Genomic DNA, 20,661 nt, shown 5'->3' on the forward strand with positions numbered 1-20,661 from the left:
GGACGGTAGCTAAACTGCTAATGGCAGGGGTAGCTGTATGCTTTGACGTACTGTAGACGTTCAAGTACTGCTAATTTACATGGAAACCTCGACACACACACACACACACACACACACACACACACTGCACATACATAGTGAAGCAGGCTGTCTGTTTTGTGAGATTAAAAGCATTACGACGTCAAACCTGTAAAAACCACAATCACACACGTACACTGCATAGTGACACAAGCTGTTTATTAGTAGATTAAAGGCATTACTGTATGTCAATCTCCTCAAAGTGTGTGTGCTGCATACATAAACACACTCACACACACACACACACACACACACACACACACACACACACACACACACACACACACACACACACACACACACACATTGCTTGTGACGGGCTCCCCCAGCAGAGAAAACTGCTGATGAATAATTAAACGGGCAAAGCACATAAAGAAGAAAACATATCATGTTTTATGGTTGCTTAATGAACATCCAGGGCTCGGCTCCAGACGCCTCCCTCCCTCCCTACATCCCTCCCCCCACGCCGGGGTGAGTCGCTCATCGTTAACTCTTTTTCCAGGCATCAAAAGAGCGATTCAGGCATTTCTCAAAAAAAAAAAATGTTGCATGACCCCCTCCTCCCACCACCGCAGCTGTATTTAAGTCCTACAGTATATACGCCACACATGAGATGTCGCAGAGTCTGAATGAACTGTGGTGGGCCGGAGAGACACACACACACACGAACACACACACACGAACACACACATCTCGGTAAATACTGTTTCAATTATGTGGTAGTCGAAAATAGAGCGTGGAGCCGCGGTCTGGGCTGACAGGCTTCTCTCCCGCCTCCCTCTTTCTTTCTGTTGGCCTCTGTCTTTCTCCTCCTCTTTCTCCCCTCCCTCCTCCACGTCTCTCCCTCCTTCATCTCCCTATCTTCCTCCCTCTTCCACCTCCTTCTCATACGTTACTTAAATGTGTGAAGTTTGACATAAACTCTCATGTTTGAGTCATGTTCTCTCACGTCAAAATAAACAAAGATATCGAATAGACGTCTTTAATATGTCTGTATTCATTTGTATTTAATTATCACTTGGTGTGCACAAAGACAAAACACTTAATGGCTGTTTTGGGCCATTAAACCAATCACGAATTACTCTGAATGAGCCAATTTTAAAGGAATAGTTCCACATTTTATTAGTGAGCTGATATTTTGTTACCTTTAGACACAACCAGGCTAGCTGTTTCCTCTTTATGCTAACACCATAGGTGTCATTTACACTGGGGACACGTCCCATCACTTTTTCATGTAGGTCAACCAACCTATTTAACATAATCTATCTTTTTGTCCTGTAAAAAAAGACCTGATGAAGGTCTGCGTACCGAATTGTTATTAAATTAAATGTGCTGCAGTTTTTTGTTCTGATTTTTGTCGACCCTTAGCACCTGTCGATCTACAGGTGTGGAAAGGTTTTGCCATAATTTTTTAAAAACATAATTATTAGTGAAAGATTTAACTAGGAAATTAGATTAAATTAATTTTGATGCGCCCTTATTTTTTTCCTGCTTTAATCTTCAATATTTCCTGCTGCAGATAATTTTGGAAATTATGTCAGCACCACTTCTCGACAATTATACCAAGTTTTAGACAAATATAAAAAGTATATTTGTCTTATCTTTCTTCCAAACATCTCATTACACTTTATATCAGACAAAGTAACATTTTGGTGAGATAGTGGGACAGATTTTTATTGAGAAACACAGTATTGTAAAAACAAGTATTTCATTCTACTCCTTAAAGTTATTATGTTCCTTTCATTTTCACAATTTACACAATTTTATGTAGATAGCTATTCAATTTAGTGTTTATTTATTGTTTATTCACTCTTCAGTCCTGATTAGCGGCACTATGAATCCTTTAACATGTTTGTCTACTGTGTCAAGATGTATGTTTCATGTGTTGCATCAGACCATCAGTTTCCCCTTCATTCTAACTTTCATGCCAACAAAGTATAAAAATATTATTTTTCTGATCTAATGATGATTATAAAACTACAGGATTACAGGATCCACTGGTGAGAAGCTGAGGTGATGAGCGTCCCTCACGAAGGATATTAATTAAGACTTCAGCTGCAAAATAATCCATCATTGATGCAGCAAGCTGCAGAGGTGAGAGCCTGAGGACGCTCTCCTGCCTTCAGATCATTATTTTTCAACTTACTGCTCGAACTAAGAGGAAGAGATGAAGCCCGAAGTGCTACAGATTTTTCCTGTCTCCTTCTCTTTCTCGTAATTTCTGTCTCTCTTCTCCTGTTTCAGTTTCACCACTTTTCTTTCTTGCCTTCCCCTCCCACTCATTCTCCGAGTCTCTCGCCCTCCATCTTTACCCACCGCTCTGTCACACATTCTCTCTCTCCCTGCTGACTTTGCCCTTCCTTGTGTTCCTCCACTCATTTTTTCCATGGCTTTTTTGGGTGCCTCTTCCCTCTTTTCCTCTCTCCTCCTCCTCCTCAAACCACGCGACGCAGCACATCTGACGGCAGCGGCGGTTAACAGAGCCCGTCTCTCTCCCTGCGTTGCCGCCACCACGGCAGTTAACTTAGTCCAAACCAGATGTTTGTTTTATTCCCTCGCTCTCTCTAGAGGCAGAAAAAAAGAAGAGGGAGAGGCCAAATAAGAAAGCAAAAAGGCCTTCTTGGGTTTTTGCGATGGGAGTCTTCCTTTCTTTATTCCAAATAAAAAAAAAAAAACACGCCTCACAGCGGGATCAGGGTGTTGTCCTCGTCGGTGAGGAATGCTTTCTACTCTATTCTTTGACACCAGCACTGTCTGGGGAGGAGACGACACCTCCAGCAAACAGTCTTAAGACAATCTGACACTGTTTATTTAACATTTATCTCACAAAACATCTGAGTGAGTGAGATCAGTCTTAAATCCACAAGGAACACCTGGAGATAGGAGTCGGGTACATCAGCAACAAGATGCATCATCGATGTAGGTTTTTATCAAAGTTGGACCTCAAGTGTAGCAAATAAAAGTCTAAAATCTGACCTTGAAGGAGGATTTGTACTTTTGTTGTATAATTTAGTTTCTGTTTTGTCTTTCTCTTATCTCGCAGAGTGTCAAAATGAAGCTCAAGATGTTCCATGTTGACTGTTATTTATCTGAAAATCCCCCAAAAAAAAGTTCAGGGAAAAAAACGTCCACATCAGATGTATGGACATACCATAACTGATGGGATCAGCTTGTGTTTTCTCCTTCATGTAGAGATTTTTGATGGAGAACACAGCGTGCAACGAGAACGAGAGTGAGAAGAAGCTCAGTAATCTTCTTGTTTTTCAGTGACGCTCCACAAATATTGATTTCATCCAGCGAGGAATCTCTTCTCATTGCGGCGACTGTCGATCCGTCACATCACGACTCAAACAATGTAATCATGGTGGAATCCCATCATTTAAGCTCGAACAATCGTGCTGATGGTCAGCGGTAAAATTTCAGGATGACTGAGATGTGTGGAAGCAGACATACATGGGTTTTATACATTTGGCCCCAGGTGTCACATATTAGAACAGAAACCTACAATGTGATTCACTGTTTGGTTAATGAGAGCACATTTCTATATGCTGCAGAATGAAAAAGTGCAGGTGAAGCTTTTCTTCTCCGTAATGAAGGTGTAGCGTTCGAGGAAGGGGCTCGTCAATTATACGCTGCAGTGAAAAGAGCCCGTGGGCCGTGCAGACCCACCTACTGTAGAAACTCATTAAGCGAGACATTTAGGAGAGATTCATTATGAGTGAAATTATCATACGCTGAATCGACTCCAGGCAGGCGAGACTCATTAGAGCGTCGGGCTGCAGACCCACCTTCAGGATGTTGACGTAGGGAACGCCGTCGGGACCGTAGCGGCTGCCGTTGACCTCGATGTGCTTCAGCCACTGGATGTGCGGCTGGGCGTCGCTGTAGACCTTACAGTGGAACTCCACGTCGCTGCCGAGCACCACCGTCTGATTGGCTGGCAGGCCCGCCTGGAGGATGGGCCTGTGAGGGGAGCGCTCTGCGAGGGGAAAGTCATTAGAGGAGTCATGCACGGGAAAGGATGCGCTGCAGGAGATGCAGATGTAGGTACACTTAAACATCTCTCGTGGGTTTTTAAACCACTTGTGCATGATAATTTATTCGTTGTTTACACAGAAGCAGTGTGAGAGAGAGTAAATGTTTCCGGCTTGTTTACCTAGCACATCCAGCTGGTAGGTGTGGGTGATGGCGCCGTACTTGTTCTGCACCACGCAGGTGTAGTTCCCCCGGTCGGATGGCACGGCGCTCTCCATCACCAGACTCCACTGCTGGTGTCTCAGCTGAAGGAGGAGAAGGAGCAGAGAAGAGTCAAGATTCTGCTTTTAAGAAATCTCAGAGGGAGTTTGGTGTCACATTTCTACTCATGATAACAAACAGAATCAGGTCCAGTTTATGTGTATGTATCAGGACTTTATACATCATCCTGTACAGGACATTCTGGAAGCAAAACACGACACAAATCCTCAAACGGGCGCTCTGTCCGGAGCGAACCATCCTCCCCCGGCGTCAGATCTCTTCCCTCACTCCCTCCTTTGATATCCTTTGGTACAAAACATCACAGAGCGGCCATGCAGGTCGGTAAACAGTGGTGTGCTGTGTGCGGCGCGTGTTTACTGAGGTGAAAACCCCTTTGAACCAACATTTCAAATGGTAATACAGCTTTGACCACCTTTCATTTAATTGCGCACTCGTTTGATGCGGAACAGAAGTGATTAGCAGAAAATCTGGATTCGGTGTCCGGTGCAGGCTTTGGCTTATGTTTAATAGAAATGTTTGGACGCAGAAGAAATGTGACAGGACATGCTTAATGATTCTCAAGATGCATGATCGCTTAATAAATTAAACAATGTTAAACAAAGCCCAGAAGGTTTGAGCAGTCATTTCATACGGGAGCGCTCTCTTAAACGAATCCTGCAGCAGTGTGAGAAGACAGACATTTTTTTTTGCACCTCTGAAATTGGTTCCACTGTGCCAGTCAAGAGCAATCCATCCCCGGAGAGTCGAAGGGTAAATTTTGCGTAGTAATTCAAACCAGGTGCGTGTGATGATGGCAGCGGCAGACAGATACTAACTCGACAGATTTCGGGAGCTGCTCAGCGGCACAGCGAGGCGAGAACAGAGAACCTGCTACGCATCGACGGGCAGAGTCTCCACGGGCCAACGGGGATGACCTCCGCAGCTTAAGTGGAAACATGCGCCGCTGTGCGACAAGCGTGGAGCGAAACACCTCCGAGAGAGGGGTCAGAGTTGGCTAAAGACGGGAGTGAGCGATGTCAACAAAGAGGCTTTTCAGGGTGGAACACTTCACATCACCTGCGTAGGAAAATGTGCCGACCCAGAGAGGGGCTTCGTGTTTTCACAAACGTTTCACCCCACGCGTTTAGGTGAGCGGCCAGCCATTCACAGAACGTATATATTTGGAGATATCCTCCTCCTCCTCCTCCTCTGTCTTACAGTACACACTCCACGACTCTCTCTCTCTCTTGGAGGCGCACGCGGAAAATAATGTAACAGTGTAAATATTATGCCTGTGTGTGCTTTTTGCAGTTGCATGGTAACATAGACCAGGCTCGACGCTGGCAAATGGTTTTTCAGAGCTGGCTGGCTCCACCCCGTCTACCCCCCTCTCAGAGCCGAGGAGTCAAACTGGAGTCAATGGCTGCTCTCATGAGCAGATGAGTGACGCCTTCTGCTGCGGTCGCCGAGGCCCAGAGAGGAGGAGGGGAGAAGGGGGAGAAGAAAAAAAAGTCAGCGACGCATGAGGAGGGAAGCTAAAAGGTGGTAAAATACGAGCTGGAGTCGACGCTCAGAAGAGGCCAAGACCACCAACAGAAACAGAGCGAGGCTGTGATCGGAGTTATGGTCTTCATTTCAAGAGAAGATCTGATTTCATCTCAGAAGTAGCTTTTAAGTACTAGTGTGTACTTTTATACTACAGGGTTCATACTCCTTCTTAAACATCAAGGACCTTTCCAGGCCCAATCCCCAGACCCAGCACAGTTTGAGACATGGATCAAGGTTAATTACTTTTACAATGCTGATTCTGTTGTTGTAAAAAACCCAAAGTTGCAGAAATAATCATGATGTTTGAGGATTCACAAAGTAAGTTAAAGTGTGAATGGTTTCTAAGGACACGGAGAAACACGGTGCATGGATCGTACCGAGTGATCGCACCATCAGAAGATCAACACGTCAGGCTCGATTACCCACTCCAACATCAGGTTCTGTCCACGCCAGCTCGAGTGCACACTATCATCATCAAACCAAATATGAAGATATTGGAAGATATGGTCTCCGCTGTATGATGTCAAGCCTTTTCAATGACCCGTGTCTATTTATGTCCGTTGTCACAAACTTTTAAGGCCATGATTTTATCCCCTCAACCTTTCAAGGATTCAAAGACCCGTGGGAACCCTCGTCCTCTGTACTTTTGACCCCACTACAGTTACCTGACAGCTTTAGTTACTGTACAGATTCTGATTTTACATTCAGCTTCAAACAATTATGATCTCAGCTTAGTTTCAGCTCAATAAAACACAAACGTTTGACAAAAAAGTCTTTGGAGTCGTGCATAATCCTTTAACTTCATCTGACGGCATGGACATAAAAGATTTATAACCCGGCAGATTTTTTTTGTCCAGTTTTGTTTCAACACATTTGATTATTTCACAAATCACAAATTGTTTTGGAAGTTTCAAGAGAGCAAACCTTCAAAATAAAGGCTTAGTTCTTGATGCTTTGAGTCTAATACTTGCCGACTTTTATTTATTTTAAGTAACTTTTAAGTTTGGACTTACAAATTAAAACCTGAAACACTTTAATTCTAATTCTGCTGCTGTTACACTATGTTATAACATTATCGACTAACCAATATCCCATAAATAAAGTCACAGTCTTGCTTTAAAAATCAAATATTGGACTTTTACTGCCACCTCAGCTGCAGCTCCTTAAAGTGCGGATATCTTTACGAGAGCAACAACACTTAGACTGAACCTCCCAAAGTTAATAATTGTGCGGTAATTAACAACTCTGAGTGACATTTACACTTTAATTCTCCCCTTTCTTTCCCCTTGGCTATTTAATTACTCCCCCCCATACATGCCACTTGCTTTTATTACCATGTTACACTGGCTAACCCCTGTTGAACCTGCAGCATTAGTCCCCAAACGTGATAATCCCATCCATTCCAATCACGCCAGATTCCAAACAGAATTAAATTATTAAGGAGCTTACGTTCGAGTCATACGAGGCTTTAAAGGTTTTAGGGCTCTTGGCTGTGGACCTACAGAAGGGCACAAGCCATGGGAATGGACGGGGAGCTTATACACTGCAAAAAGTGAGACTGCTGAAATCGTACACAGTCTTTGCATTGAGGCGAAAGAAAGGAGGTTGAATTGCATAAAATATCTTGAAACGAATAAAGTTATCTGCCTTATTTGAAGATATTTGCTCTTCTTTCAGACCCCGCCGTGAGAAAACAGTGAAGTCGCCTCAAACTTCTTCGCTTATTTGAATCAAAAACAAGAATTCACGCTTCGCCTAAATGCCTCATAAAGATACAGACATTTTTTGCAGCGGAGCAGTTGTCTGAGAAAACACAGGAAGCTCTGCTCCCTTTATAGTCCAAAACCCTCCGTCTTCACCTTGCAAAATAGCCCTGTCAGAACCAGCGGGGCCAGTTACCAGAATTTATGACTGTGTCAGAGCGGACCAGTGGCCCGGATCTGTGCTACCGTCTAATTTGACCCACAGAGAAAGCGGAAACAGATAGGAGCAGCCCTCAGGGCTCACTATTAAAAGCTGGGCGAAGTTTGTGGGTCTGTTGACTGAGTTTGGCTCTACACGCCGCTGCATCAACATCGAAGGAGAGGACTGTAAAATTGAAAGTATGAGGGTTCAAAGTCGAGAAGAAATGGGTTAGAAAACCATAAATAGGATAATCCGTCTTTTGATATCAGTGGTGTGTTTGGGTAAAGCGACAGGGGAGAAAAGGCGAACGACCGTGGCGGGTCTAAAATTAAAAGGAGTCCAAAAATAATCTTGCAAAGTGTAGGAATTCCTACGCGGCCTACAGAGACTCACAATCCAGGCTGTGTTAAAAATCTGGATCGGAAAAACACGGATTTAAAGTGCTTAAGGTCTTAAAAGTAACAGTGTGGAGGCAGTTTAAGAGCGCGGCCTTTTGGAAACCTGTCAAAACAGGGATTGAAAAATCAGTTAAGCGCCGAGCGACCTGGACGGAATGAAACACAATAATTACTTTGTCAACTTTTGTCTCGCTTGTGCCGCCGCAGTTTAGCATGAACACAATAAAATCCCTTTCCGCCATATGTGGCACCATACAACAGCATTGGCTTTGGCTGTCGAAGGCTCAGGCCGGCTCAATAGGCTGCCGACACGCCCATCTCTCCCCACCTCCATGTGATGGCTCAATAGAGGGGTGACCTTTGACCTTCGGGCCCTGCTCCCTCCATAATGGGAGCCGGCTCTGAGCGCCACAGTTGTCTGGGAAGGCTCGACAATGCTCCGGCACGTCGCCCTGCTGGAATTTTTACTTTCCATTTTACAAATGAGCCACACATCCTATTTACCGTTTCATTTAGTTTCAACAAACGCAGCGTTTAGTTCTCTGTGTCGCATCTCAATAGACTTACAAAGTGCTCGTAAGGTAGAAGTGAATGTCTGAGCAGCCTCCAGAGTGAATGTACTGAGAAGATGTTCAGCTGTTTTGGGTCTGCAGGGCTTTGATTTGTCTGATTTGAGCTTTTAATCGCACTGCTAATATTAAGACTTTTGGGCTGAAGTTGTTGATGGATCATTTATTTGGTGGAGACTCTGCTGTAAATCAGAGTTAAGTGTTACTCTCTACACTTCAGTTTCGTGTTACTCCGAAAACCAAAAATAGTCAGCATGTGCCCCCAGAAACACGCTCCTGCCATGAGAGGCATGTGAGAAATTATCCTCTTAAAAGCAGCAGCGGTGTGTAATTATGTATTTTCATATATGTACCCGCTCAGTTTCAATAGTTATATCTTCATTTATCTTGTTTTTAATATCTTTTGCTCTTTCTAACATTATTATAAATGAACCAAAGGACAAAAAGAAAATACAAATGAAGTACTAATATCTGATATTAGGGGTGTCACGAATCCCTTAATTCACGATTCAATGTGACTTATGAGTTTAAGGTCACAATCTCACTTCTTTTATTATTTATTTCAGCACTGACGACATCGCTTTTAGTCTATTACATCTGGATTTATGAAGACAAACAGATTGTTGGTTTTGTGGCCTGACAGCTGACATTTACATCAAATTCTTTGAAAAGATTGGTTGTTATTTTCACAAAAGCAGCTCGACTTTATCCCATTTTGATTTGCTCTTCTGTATAGTTTCGGTAACTCTGTAATGGTGTGCTCTCTTGGCCCTCGATCTCCTCCCTTCCTGGTTAAATAAAGTTTACATGAAAAATAAAAAATCCTGGTGGCTTTTAAAAGATTATGGTGTAATAAAAATAAAGAAATCAAACCACACTTCAACAATTCAACAATAAGCAAAAACAAAGATAGAAATTGAGTGATTTACAAAGTTCAGTTTCTCAAATCTGTCCCGCGTGAACCCTCTTCCCAAACAAATCAATAAAGGATCTCTGAAAAGAAAATAAACCCAACAGAATGACATCAAACCACCACAACTTTATTAAGAAAAGGTTGATAAATGTCATTAAACCTTGATTATACTGACAGTTTAGTGTCCATCTAATCCAGCGTCATCAAACGTTTCTCATTACACAAACTCGGCTGATGTTCAGTATGTTGGGAACAGGAGAGCCGATGTGCCTGTGAGCTGTCGTCACATCCACATGAACATGAACATGATGAGACTATGTATGTCTTCATATTTTACATAAATAAATGTAATCTCAGGCTTGTATAGAAGATGAGACTACTTGTTAAAATGGCTGTCTTTAAAGGAACAAAGGAGAACACGGTGCATCCTCCAGGAAAAGCCACTTTCAGCCACTCCTGAGTGAAGACAGGAGGTATTTTCGTAGGCGGGTAATGGACCTTAATGGTCCGTTCAGTCGGTAACTTCTCTGTCACACGCTGCAGATCTGAAGGCACTCAGACTAAATGACAAACTCACTGGTAGGTACCGCTGAGTGGAGACTACTCCATTGTGCTCATCAGCACGGATCGGTTAGCAGTCAGTCACAGCCTCGGGAGGCGTGCGACAACATCATCCCATCACCCGTCCAAACCTTAAAAATCAGACACGGGCTCGATTCATTCAGCGTGAATTAACCACGGCTGTCAAATCAAAAATGATGGTGTCATTTCAATACGGAGGCAGGAGGAAGACGGCTTCACCTTGGAGGGAATAGAGACTTTAGGAGGCCATTGTCAGGCTGTCAGGACTCAGGCTGCCCCCCCACACACAGCACACCACCCGTCTACCCCTGACCCTGCTGGATGAACTCATCACAGGCAGATGTGAGGTGGGGTGATGAGGTCTGTGACACGGTGAGACTCAATGCACTGCAAAAAATGTCTCCCCTGACAGCAGACCGTTTCTTTGTGTCTGTGAGGTGTCCGTCCAAACAAAGACGATTCATTCTTCAGCCGGTTTATAAAACGTTTTTCTTAACAGCCTAAAATAATGAAAATACTCTTTTTCAAGCTGTTTTTTGTCAGTGTGGAACAACTGGACATGGTCAATGGTGGCCAAATGGTGTTTTCCCCCACTGACTGATCGATATGATCAATATTGATGACTGAATCTTTACTAATGAAGGTTAAATGACTGAAACACCGTAATGAAGTGAGTACAAGTGACCAAAACGCATGGATTTCTGCCTTCTTTTCAGTTTTGCTTGACACTAAACATCATCTACTGAACAACACATAGGTTAACTTTCTGTGTTTTCCCATGTTTTTTGTCTTTAAGTGACTAATGTGGACAAAAAAGGGCCCAGACTGAAAAGACAGATACAAGAGAAACGGTGTGTTTCTCCTAGTGTTCGACTGACAGGCGATCGCTGGGAAATGCAAACAGAAATGAACAAGTGGCAGGAGGAAAAATGAGCATCTGAAGGATAACCATGTTAAAAATTAGGTGACAATATAAAGGAATCAGACACATCACTCAACCTAATTGCAGATAATGTGACTTGATCTGCAGTGCAAATATCTTTCCAGAGCATCGTGGACGCTTTAACTGTCAAACTGTGAGTGATCTTTTGCAGTGTGCACGCTGGTGGTGGCATCACCAGAGGCTTTGAATTTAGGACGGGGTGAAGCTGTTACCTCTGACCCCTCTGAAGCCGGGCCATGTCACAGGCTTGTCTGTCACCCAGCACCCTGATTATATTGAGGGCTGACCTCTCTGCTCGCCTTCCCTCAAGGCCAACAGCGGCCACATGGTGATCGGCTAACTGGATTTTAAAACAGCTCCGGGACAGGACGGAGGGAGGGACGTGTGATAAAGACACACGAGAGTGAACGACTCGATAACTGCCACCTTGATTTCTACATCTCCATCTGACTACATTACTCAAACTTAAAGACACTGGAGTTGTGTTCAACTACCTTTTCTCTTTTATGTGATTAAACCAGCTGTAGAGCTGCACTTGTTCCAGATAAAGAGATAATATCAGTCAAATTATGTACTGAAATCCTAATACGGACAGAAGTTACACGCAATTTGGCTGGTGGGAATTCACAGAGCTCGACTGGAGGGAGGGAGGATGGTTAGAGGAACGAGAGAAATGTCTTAATGAGGCCTCAATCACCTCTTAACGTCTCTATTAGAGCCTAATCCCAGAGAAATACATAAAGTCTTCATGTTGTCTAAAGCCTAGTTAAATGAACGTGTATTAAAAGGGTCAGCCATGCATGGCAACATAAGGTGATTCACTTTGACCCTCGCTCGATTAAAAACCAAAATAAAGACAGCTGAAGTCGTAGAAGTCACTGAAATATAAAAATATAACATGCCCCGGGTCGGACACTTATCTTAAACACTTTTACAACACCCCGAGTGCCTATACTTGGGTGGCCACGGTGTGAACTACACCCACAGCATAAAGGTTGGTGCCAAGCTCGACCCGTCAGAGCTACACGGAGCGGAAAATGTCCAGGAATTAGTCTTGGTGGCTTGTTGACAACTTATAGTGTCACAGCTCACACTTACACAATACAGTACAAGGCCAAGTGGACCTCACGTACACTGTAAAAGCTTACTATGGATAGTCAGCTATACATCTCTCTAATTATACATTTAACATCCCATAGGAGCGCGTGTTAGAGAGGTGGAGTGCACAAAATGGCTGCAGAGGGAGATAAACTAAGCGGTAAGCACTGCAGGTCCAGTCTACCGTGAGACATTACACTGATTAGACTGACATTAAGATCTTGAGTCGCCGTAAAAACATGTCTATTGTGCTCTTTAACTCGCCGTTGGTGAGTCGTTTTACAGAAATCAAGGACACAAGGGGATTCAGGGGAGAACTCAGAGATCCGGTGAACCGACGGATTAAATATAAAGTGCTCCAACCGGTCAGTTTGGGATTAAAACTGCTTAAAAAAACGCTAACCACAAACTTTATCATGCACGCCGAAGACGCTAAGAGTTGCTGTCGGGGAGCCTGAGGCCTGGTGACAGGTGTGTGTGTGTGTGTGTGTGTGTGAGAGTGGGGACAGAGGGAGGGAGACAACTGCTGTTGGTCTGCTGGGAGCAGATGTTGGAGATCTTTGTAAACTGTTAATAGCTGCAGGATCTCATTACATTTAACTCTTTAAATGCCAGAGCCTCCACTGGGGAGAGAGCGTCTCTCACTGCCTCTCCAGCAGCCCGACACATGTTTACTCTGCTCCAGTCAGAAGATGCCACAGAAAACAAAACAACCGCCTCCTTTTCTGCTAATTGTCTTCATTACAGATTGCAATTTCTGCTATATTTATTCAGCATGATGATATTATGTAGCCTGATGTTTGACAGAAGAAATAACGTTTAATTCATGAGCAATAAAACTGTTAAATACACTTTGTTAGCAAACTTAAGGTTTGAAAACGTCAGAACGAAGTCAGTTTTAAAGCAACAAAGCGCCTCGTCAACTGTCCACTATCATAAAGACTGAGTGTCACCAAGGTTTTGCAGTGAAACTGAACTTTCTGAAGACAGGCTGAGGACAGAAAGGGGTGGAGAGGAGGAGGAATTTACATCTCGGGGGCAAAAATCTTCGTATTTAGACGTCATGAAGTTTTGAGTTTATTTTGAACCAAAACACACGTTTTGACTGTTTGAATTCCGATGTCCTTAACACACCGAGTTTGTCTTTTAATCCTACAGCTCCGGGGCCGTTAAAGGAAACACAAAAGTAAACCAAAGCCCTGTTACTTTAAGCAGTGCCATTCCACATGAGCGCTCAGTGTTTAGAGTGAATCCGATGACAAAACTGAGCACAACAGCTGTTTGCTGCACTGCATTACTGTCAACGCTGAGCTATCACGCGAGCACGTACTGTATCTGTGGACCGTTCGGTTTTCAGCACAGCAGCACGACCCTCTAAATTTATTTCCGATCGGCTTAGAGCGGCCCCCGAGTCCTGCTGGGGGGCGTCCGACCCTGAGGTGACTTTCCCCGACCTTTATTTACCGTGAGAAGATTCACCGAGCATGAGCGCACTTTCAACACTCTTCTTCACACTCTTCCAGTTATAGAAAATTCACACCAGGGAGCATCGCAACGCTCACACTGATCTACTGACGGACACACAGCAGCCCCAGTGGGATTAAAATGCCTTGCTAAAAGGCACTTTGATGGAGAGCTGAAGGAGGAGCAGAGCATCGCCTCCTCCAGGCGGGATTTGAATCTTTAATCTTTATTTGATAACACGTTTGAAAGGCTCTCACCTTGATGCCTCCCATCCTCTGCTCTCCCTTGAACTCTTTGCCATTCTTCAGCCAGTGGATGGTCGGCATCGGGTTCCCGGCCGCCGCACAGCGGAACTTGACGGTGTTGGCGGCGGGAACGGCCAAGAGCTTCTTGTCCATCCGGTCGGGTCTGGTCCAATATGGAGCTTCTGTTGGTGAAACACAAAACAGGATGCTGCGTCAGTCGTGGGAAACAAAACATACACTCTATTAAGATATGACATTTAATGGATAGTTATATGCAGCGCTGAAGGGTCTCTAGTATAACTCTCAAGTATCGAGTTATTCGAGACATCCAAGTCAAGTCTCCATTTCTTTAAAATCAGTGCAAGTAAACTATATGTTTAGGTTTTTTATGATTTGGATCTCAAGTCCTCATGTTTGTGACTTGAATCTGACCTGTTCTGCTGTGATGTACCACTTTTCTTTACCTTTCTGATCTCTGATTTGTCCATTTTTCTGCTGTGTTCATAGATCACAGAAATTTTTTTGGGAAGACCCTGCAGGATTTCATTGTACCATGTTTTTGTAATTGCTAGAATATTGCACAGATGGGGAGATCTGCTCTTCTGCCCTGTCTTCAAATTGGTCCATCTTGTACGAGTTATGTAGTTTGCCAGAGCAGATGTGTGGTTGTGGTTTCCCTGGAGGTCTTCCCTCACCGCTCTGGTAAACAACACACAGTACCTGCACACATCTCTCTCCAGTGTCAAGCCCAAACCGCTCCGTCCTGGGAGATACAGTTAACGGTGTAAAACACTGTTTGACGGATGTTGAAAGGACATAAAATGGGTGCGTGAAGCGTCACGAGGGCCAAACAACGCTCATCATCTTCTCCCCCCCTTCGATAACAATGCCGGAGTTCATTTGAATCGTCCGATCCTGAGAGTTTGGAAACCTGTCAGGGCGATTTATTGAGTTGTATTGAGAAGACGGCGGACAAAGACAGTGGAGCGAGTCAGAGAGACCTATTGTTCAGGCTGTGTGGGTGTGGAGGGGGAGAGCACTGAGGCATGGCTCACTCACTTTCTTTATACGTCTGTGTGTGTGTGTGTGTGTGTGAGGACAAAGGCAGGGGAGGTGGCTGACCGGTCATCAGATGTCTCTTTTACTTTCTAAATGCAGGAGGAGAGAGAGGAGCTAATTACCATCTCAATGTCTGCGCTTGTGTGTGTGTGTTAGCGTGAGTGCCATCGGACTCAGGCTTCACCCTCGAGCAACACAACACGTGGGCTTGTTGCAATGATTAGTCGATCAGTCGATTGAAAGAAGAAAAGTTGTAGACTATTTTGATTTGATCATTTTTTAAGTTAAAAATGTCAAATATTTGCTGGTTCCAGCTTTATAAATTTGAAGATTTGCTGCTTTTCTTTGCAGTTTATGGCATTACATGAGGAGCTTTTGGGTTCTGGACTTTGCGCTCCACAAATTCTGATTTCTTTTGTCATTTTTGGACTTTTTATAGACTTAATCATTGAGTGAAGATAATCGATAGACAACAGACAGCTGAGGTGAATCAGAGAGGTGTCGCTGTTTGTTCCTCTGAGTCTAAATGCTAAAAGTCTCTCAGGTCTTCAGGCCAACACACGAAAACGACATCAAAGAACTAACTGTGACCAGTCATGGAAGGTAACTAAGTAAATTTACTCAAGTACTGTACTTAGTACAATTCTGAGGTACTTTACTTGAGTATTTCCATTTTCTGCTACTTTATACTTCCACTCAACTACAATTTAGAAGTGTAAATACTTACTATACATATCTTTTATCTATTATTTACTTTTACTTGTACTTGTACTGTTGATACTTAAGCACATTTAATATCAGATACTATTTGTATGGGTGACTTTTACTTTTACCAAAATAGTAATTTACCACTATTTCTTCACTTTGCTCACCTACTTTTGGCTACTTTTCACAACACTGGCTGCCACTGTTGCATCGCCTTCATGATGCCTTTGCTTGGCCATACAGTCGCACTTGAATGCACCACAAAGACTCCAGCTGACGGCCAACTAGCTGCCTATATTCTGTAATAACTTTCCAAACCACGAGGCGGCTCGTAGTCTGTAATCGTCATTCAAGAAGGGGAAACCGGAGGACTCATGACTGCAGATACACAACGTGTTTTTAAAGCTATTTCTGACACAAGAAAGGGTGAAATCATCAAAACTACAGCGACAGGCTCAAGAGGCTTTCCCCTTTCTTTTTCCACTTCTCTTTGCACTTATTCGCAAATGAGTGATTTGTCTCGCCAACGGGCTCCACCAAAGACTCAACTTGCTGAAAGCCGCCGAAAAAGGGCCGACTAGTGCTAATGATGTGGGACGCTCTGCTAAAAATAGAGCCACAGACGCTAACCGACAGCCCTGACATTGACCTTCGGCCTGGTGCGTCATGACACGAGCAGCTTTTCATGTCATCGGGACAACTTAAGAGATGTGATCAGTCAATCAGAGAGGTGTCGCCATTAAAGCATCACCTGTCTGTGATTGTCTCTAATCCACCTCATGTGTTTGTGAGTCTGTTTATAATCACGTCTGGGCTCTTCTGATACATTTCTGACACACATCTTCTTTGGCTGCCGCCATCAAACTCTGGCTCCGGCTTCACAGAGTAATTACAACCAGACTGAGAGAGAGAAGTTCAGTGATTAAAGACGCTTCTTCTTATAAAGCAAACAAACAGAGCGTTACTTCACTGTATTGAACAGGCTTTAGACCTCGGTGTGTGTTTGTGTGTGTTTACGGACTCTAATGGAGCGGCTGAACAGCTCCCTGCTCGAGTTAGAGACTCCCCAGCTCGCTAAGACAAACGCTCTCCACGTGCAAACGGCGCACACAAACCGCCTCCACCTTAAAAGGGAAATATCTGTTAGATTTCATTACTTCTCTCCACTCCGTGTCTCCTCCGTCTCGGCGTATTTGGAGCGACAGTCGGCGCAGCGCGGGACAACCCTCCAAGGAGTCTGAACACATTGTTTTCTTGGCATCGTAATCAGCCACACACACACTCGGTCAAAGAGAAACACACACTGAGTTTTTAAACAGTCTCTTTCCTGATGTGTGGTCCTCCCTCCCTCCTCCTCCTCCTCCTCCTCCTCCTCCTCCTCCTCCTCCTCCTCCTCCTCCTCCTGCTGCTGCTGCTGCTCCTGAACTCATCTGGGCCTGAAAACACCTTCCTCCTCCTCCTCCTCCTCCTCCTCCTGCTGCTGCTGATCCTTCAGCCACAATGACGTTTTTTAAACCCAAAATAGACGCATGTGTGGATTCTGTAGAGCCGGGGTTCCCGTCTCGTCTCCATGGTGTTGTCCCAAAAACACACTGGGTTTACTCGCCGACCTTTAGCGCCGAAGTGCTATCTGCTATGTTTCTGCACGAGATCGCCTGTCAATCACACTGAGTGGGCGGTGCTGTGACGTCTTCTTTATCTGGTTTTTCTGGTAAAGATGGTTTATTGTGTCCAGAAATACACAATTTATTGGCCAAAAGTAATAATTCAGTCATTATCTACTCACCACCGTGCAAAGGTTGATTTGAAAAGACTTATTTATGTTATTTATTTACATTATGGAGGACAAATCTCCACTGCTAGCTGCCGACCACGTCCGGTGAGGGTGTAAAACACGTCTTCGCCATTTTATTAGTTTTTTTCTGTTGTTTCCGTTTTAAAACCCGGCTAGTTCGCTTGTTTAGGAGAATGCTGAATTTCCATATTTGGGTGAACTGCTCCTTTTAACAGTAAACAACATCCTGTCATGGATGCATAGCTCATAATACGCTTCAGGTAATCAAAGACGAAGAGAAACCACAATCGAAACTTTGATATAATGAAAATTTCACCTTTATTTTCTTTGATTTCTTTAAGAAATAGAAAATTCGAAGTAAACAAGACGTTTATACCAAATGAAAATAGGTAATTATTATTTAATGAAGTGGGGATTTCCTTTATTTTGGTCAGTATTGTAGTAAAAAAGTACACAGCCAAGATTTTTCTTTCTTATTCTCTAAAAATGAGACAAACGAAACTGATACAGACACTTAAAGTTAAAAAATTCAGCCTCTTTCAAATCCAGAAACAGAAGTCGATATTTGTATTTCAGCCTGTGTTTGATTTACAGTGGCGTCTTTGCTCTGTATGCTCAGCAACACGCAGGAATCCCATCCCGTGTCTAATTGGCTGGATGGTATTTCCTCAGCAGAGGGGAGCGGGAGGTGGAGGGTGGAGGAGGGTGGAGGGGAGACCGTGGCAGATACCCCTCAAACCCCCACAGGGACTGGGGGGGGTCTGCAGATAACCCTGCCCTGCACGGATATGCAGGCACTGTAGTGGAAAGTGGTTTACCATAACATCTTCTCTTGGTTACACCTGTCAGCTGCGGAGGTTAAGTGAGGAGGGGAGCCTAAAAATACTCTCCTGTTGTTGCTGTTTGTTTGGCTTACATTCGATAACAGAAATCTGCTGAGCGCCAGCAGGGAGAGGTCGGTCAGCAGGAGGAGTCTGTGCAGGAACTCACATATTCATAAGATGCATTTACTGAGGATTACTGCCAGGTTTGGATTCACCGAGTTGTACAAATGGGTTGACAGCGAATACACAAATCAGGTTATATATTTTAGGTTTTCAAGCAAACGTTCTTCACACTTTACAACATCTGCTGCTGCTTAAATATCGCTTAGATTTTCCTTTTTTTTCCCTTTCAAAGTTTGGACAAGATCACATCAGTATCTGCTTCAGAGTTTGATATTTTCACCCACTTTAGTCTTAAAATTGTGACAAATTTCAATGTGATTTGGTGGAAAGTTCGGCCGAGAGAAGACGTGATTACGTTTTGGTGGCGATCCAGGAGTTTCCCTAATGATTTATTTTCTTGTTGCTTTCTGTTATTTTAAAAGGTTTTCGATATTTTCTCATGAACTACTCACTGCTCTTACTCAAAGGAAGGAAAACTGGCGCATGAATCCAATGATTGTCTGCCACTGTGTGTATTTTGATGCAGATCCAGATGCAGATTAAAATGCTCTAAATACTTTCTATCACTAAAATAACACGTTTAGACGACTGTGCAGCCTTGGCAGGGGTACGCACCGTCTGAGTGCCGAGTGTGATTACACTTTTCTTTGTATTTGGACTGAGCATCGCCGTCACACTCCTACACACAACCCCCGCAGCTCTCTGTTCACTTTTCCCTCTGACTCCCGGCTCCGTGTTGCGGGTCAGAGGAGCGTGACTGTGGCTGTGTGTCGGCCCGACTTCGGCGCAACAGCAATTAGCCGGAGCAGGACACACTGCGGTGCCGATCGCCACGGCACAAGGCCCTTCAGCGCTCAGACACCGATCTGGGGAAAAGGAGGAGGAGGAGGAGGAGGAGGAGGGGAGGTCTAATTGTGTAATTGTATAATTTGCCCTCGCTGACGCCTGCGAGCACACAGGCAGATTTCATTACAGATTACACTGGGGCTCTTTGAAGGCACGCTGCCCCGGAGGGCCTGCAGGGACTCAAGGCAAACAGAGTCGGAGGAATGGCGGCCGCGGAGCAGCGTAGCGTGGCCCGGCGTCCGGCTCTCTGCTCTCCTGCCAGGGTAAACAAGGAGGCTGCATAGCTCAGGAGCACAGCACAGCACAGATTAGGCTCTGTTAACATTCCTCCCCCCCCCCAACACACACACACACACACACACACACACTGGCCTTTCACTACACACAGCCTCTGAGTGTGTGCACCGCTTTCCACACTGCAAAAAGTAGCCACTTTAATAACTCATCGTGTGAGGGCGGTCACGGCTCTATCTCTGACCTTTTATTTACTCTGTCAGATCTGCACGGTGTTGAAAGTCGTTGCATCTTTTAAGAGTGAGGTTTTCTCATTTTGAAACATATTCTGAGTGGTCAAGGGGGAGGAAGTTCCGGACATTTGGTCCAAACCAGTGAAATATTTTCCATTACGACTGCATCTCTCAAACCTGATGATGTTACTCACTCAGTGTGCAACACTTTCACCGCTGTTTCTTTCCAAAATTTCAAGATGATGCAACCTTGATTCAAGGAATTTTGTGTTAATATTTCTGTTTACAATTATTTGCAATGAAAAGATGATTTTCTTTACCTTTCTTGGCAACATAATATGATATTTCTGCATTTAGCACACACACACACACACACGTACACGGATATTTCTAAAAACCTATGGTTTCTATGCGTTTTGGCCTTTTGTACACACACCAAACTGCATTTTAGGTCACTTGAAATTGACCTTTTTGCATGGATGGAGATACTCAGAGACTCTTTTTGTGTCTGTAACAGGTTTTTGAGATATCTCACATCTCTCTCTCTCGCCCTGGTACCCTGAACATGTATAACAGAGACTAAAAGTAAAAGTAAGCGAAAGTTAAGATTGTTCATAGTGTTCATATGTGTTTTCAGGTGTGTTGGATGGATAATATTTCTGAAACGGTGCTAAAAACTCGTCTTTTTTATGGTCAAACCCAGTTTTCAGAAGTATCCGTGTACGTGTGGACGGCGAGGCCTGAGATCTGAGTGTAAAACTGGAAAGACGCTGCGGTGACAGACACAAATCTGGTGTCACTCGTACAAACTGGTCGATAATAATAAAAGTTTGTGTGCAGCGTTGGTCGCCACAGGAATAATT

General features: G+C 44.1%; 1 protein-coding gene across 1 annotated transcript in view; it reads right to left on the minus strand.

Moving 5' to 3' along the window:
* The window catches only part of fgfr3 (fibroblast growth factor receptor 3), a 63,920-nt gene that overhangs the window by 13,268 nt on the left and 29,991 nt on the right, over positions 1–20,661 (minus strand). Inside the window, exons 4-6 of the mRNA XM_073483367.1 lie at positions 13,992–14,161; positions 4,235–4,358; positions 3,867–4,057 (exon numbers count right to left, since the gene is read on the minus strand). Coding sequence (XP_073339468.1) covers positions 3,867–4,057; positions 4,235–4,358; positions 13,992–14,161 — 485 coding nt within the window. The remainder of the gene's footprint in view (positions 1–3,866; positions 4,058–4,234; positions 4,359–13,991; positions 14,162–20,661) is intronic.

Source organism: Pagrus major, chromosome 16 (genome assembly GCF_040436345.1).
Source record: "Pagrus major chromosome 16, Pma_NU_1.0".
Classification (NCBI taxonomy): Eukaryota; Metazoa; Chordata; class Actinopteri; order Spariformes; family Sparidae; genus Pagrus; species Pagrus major.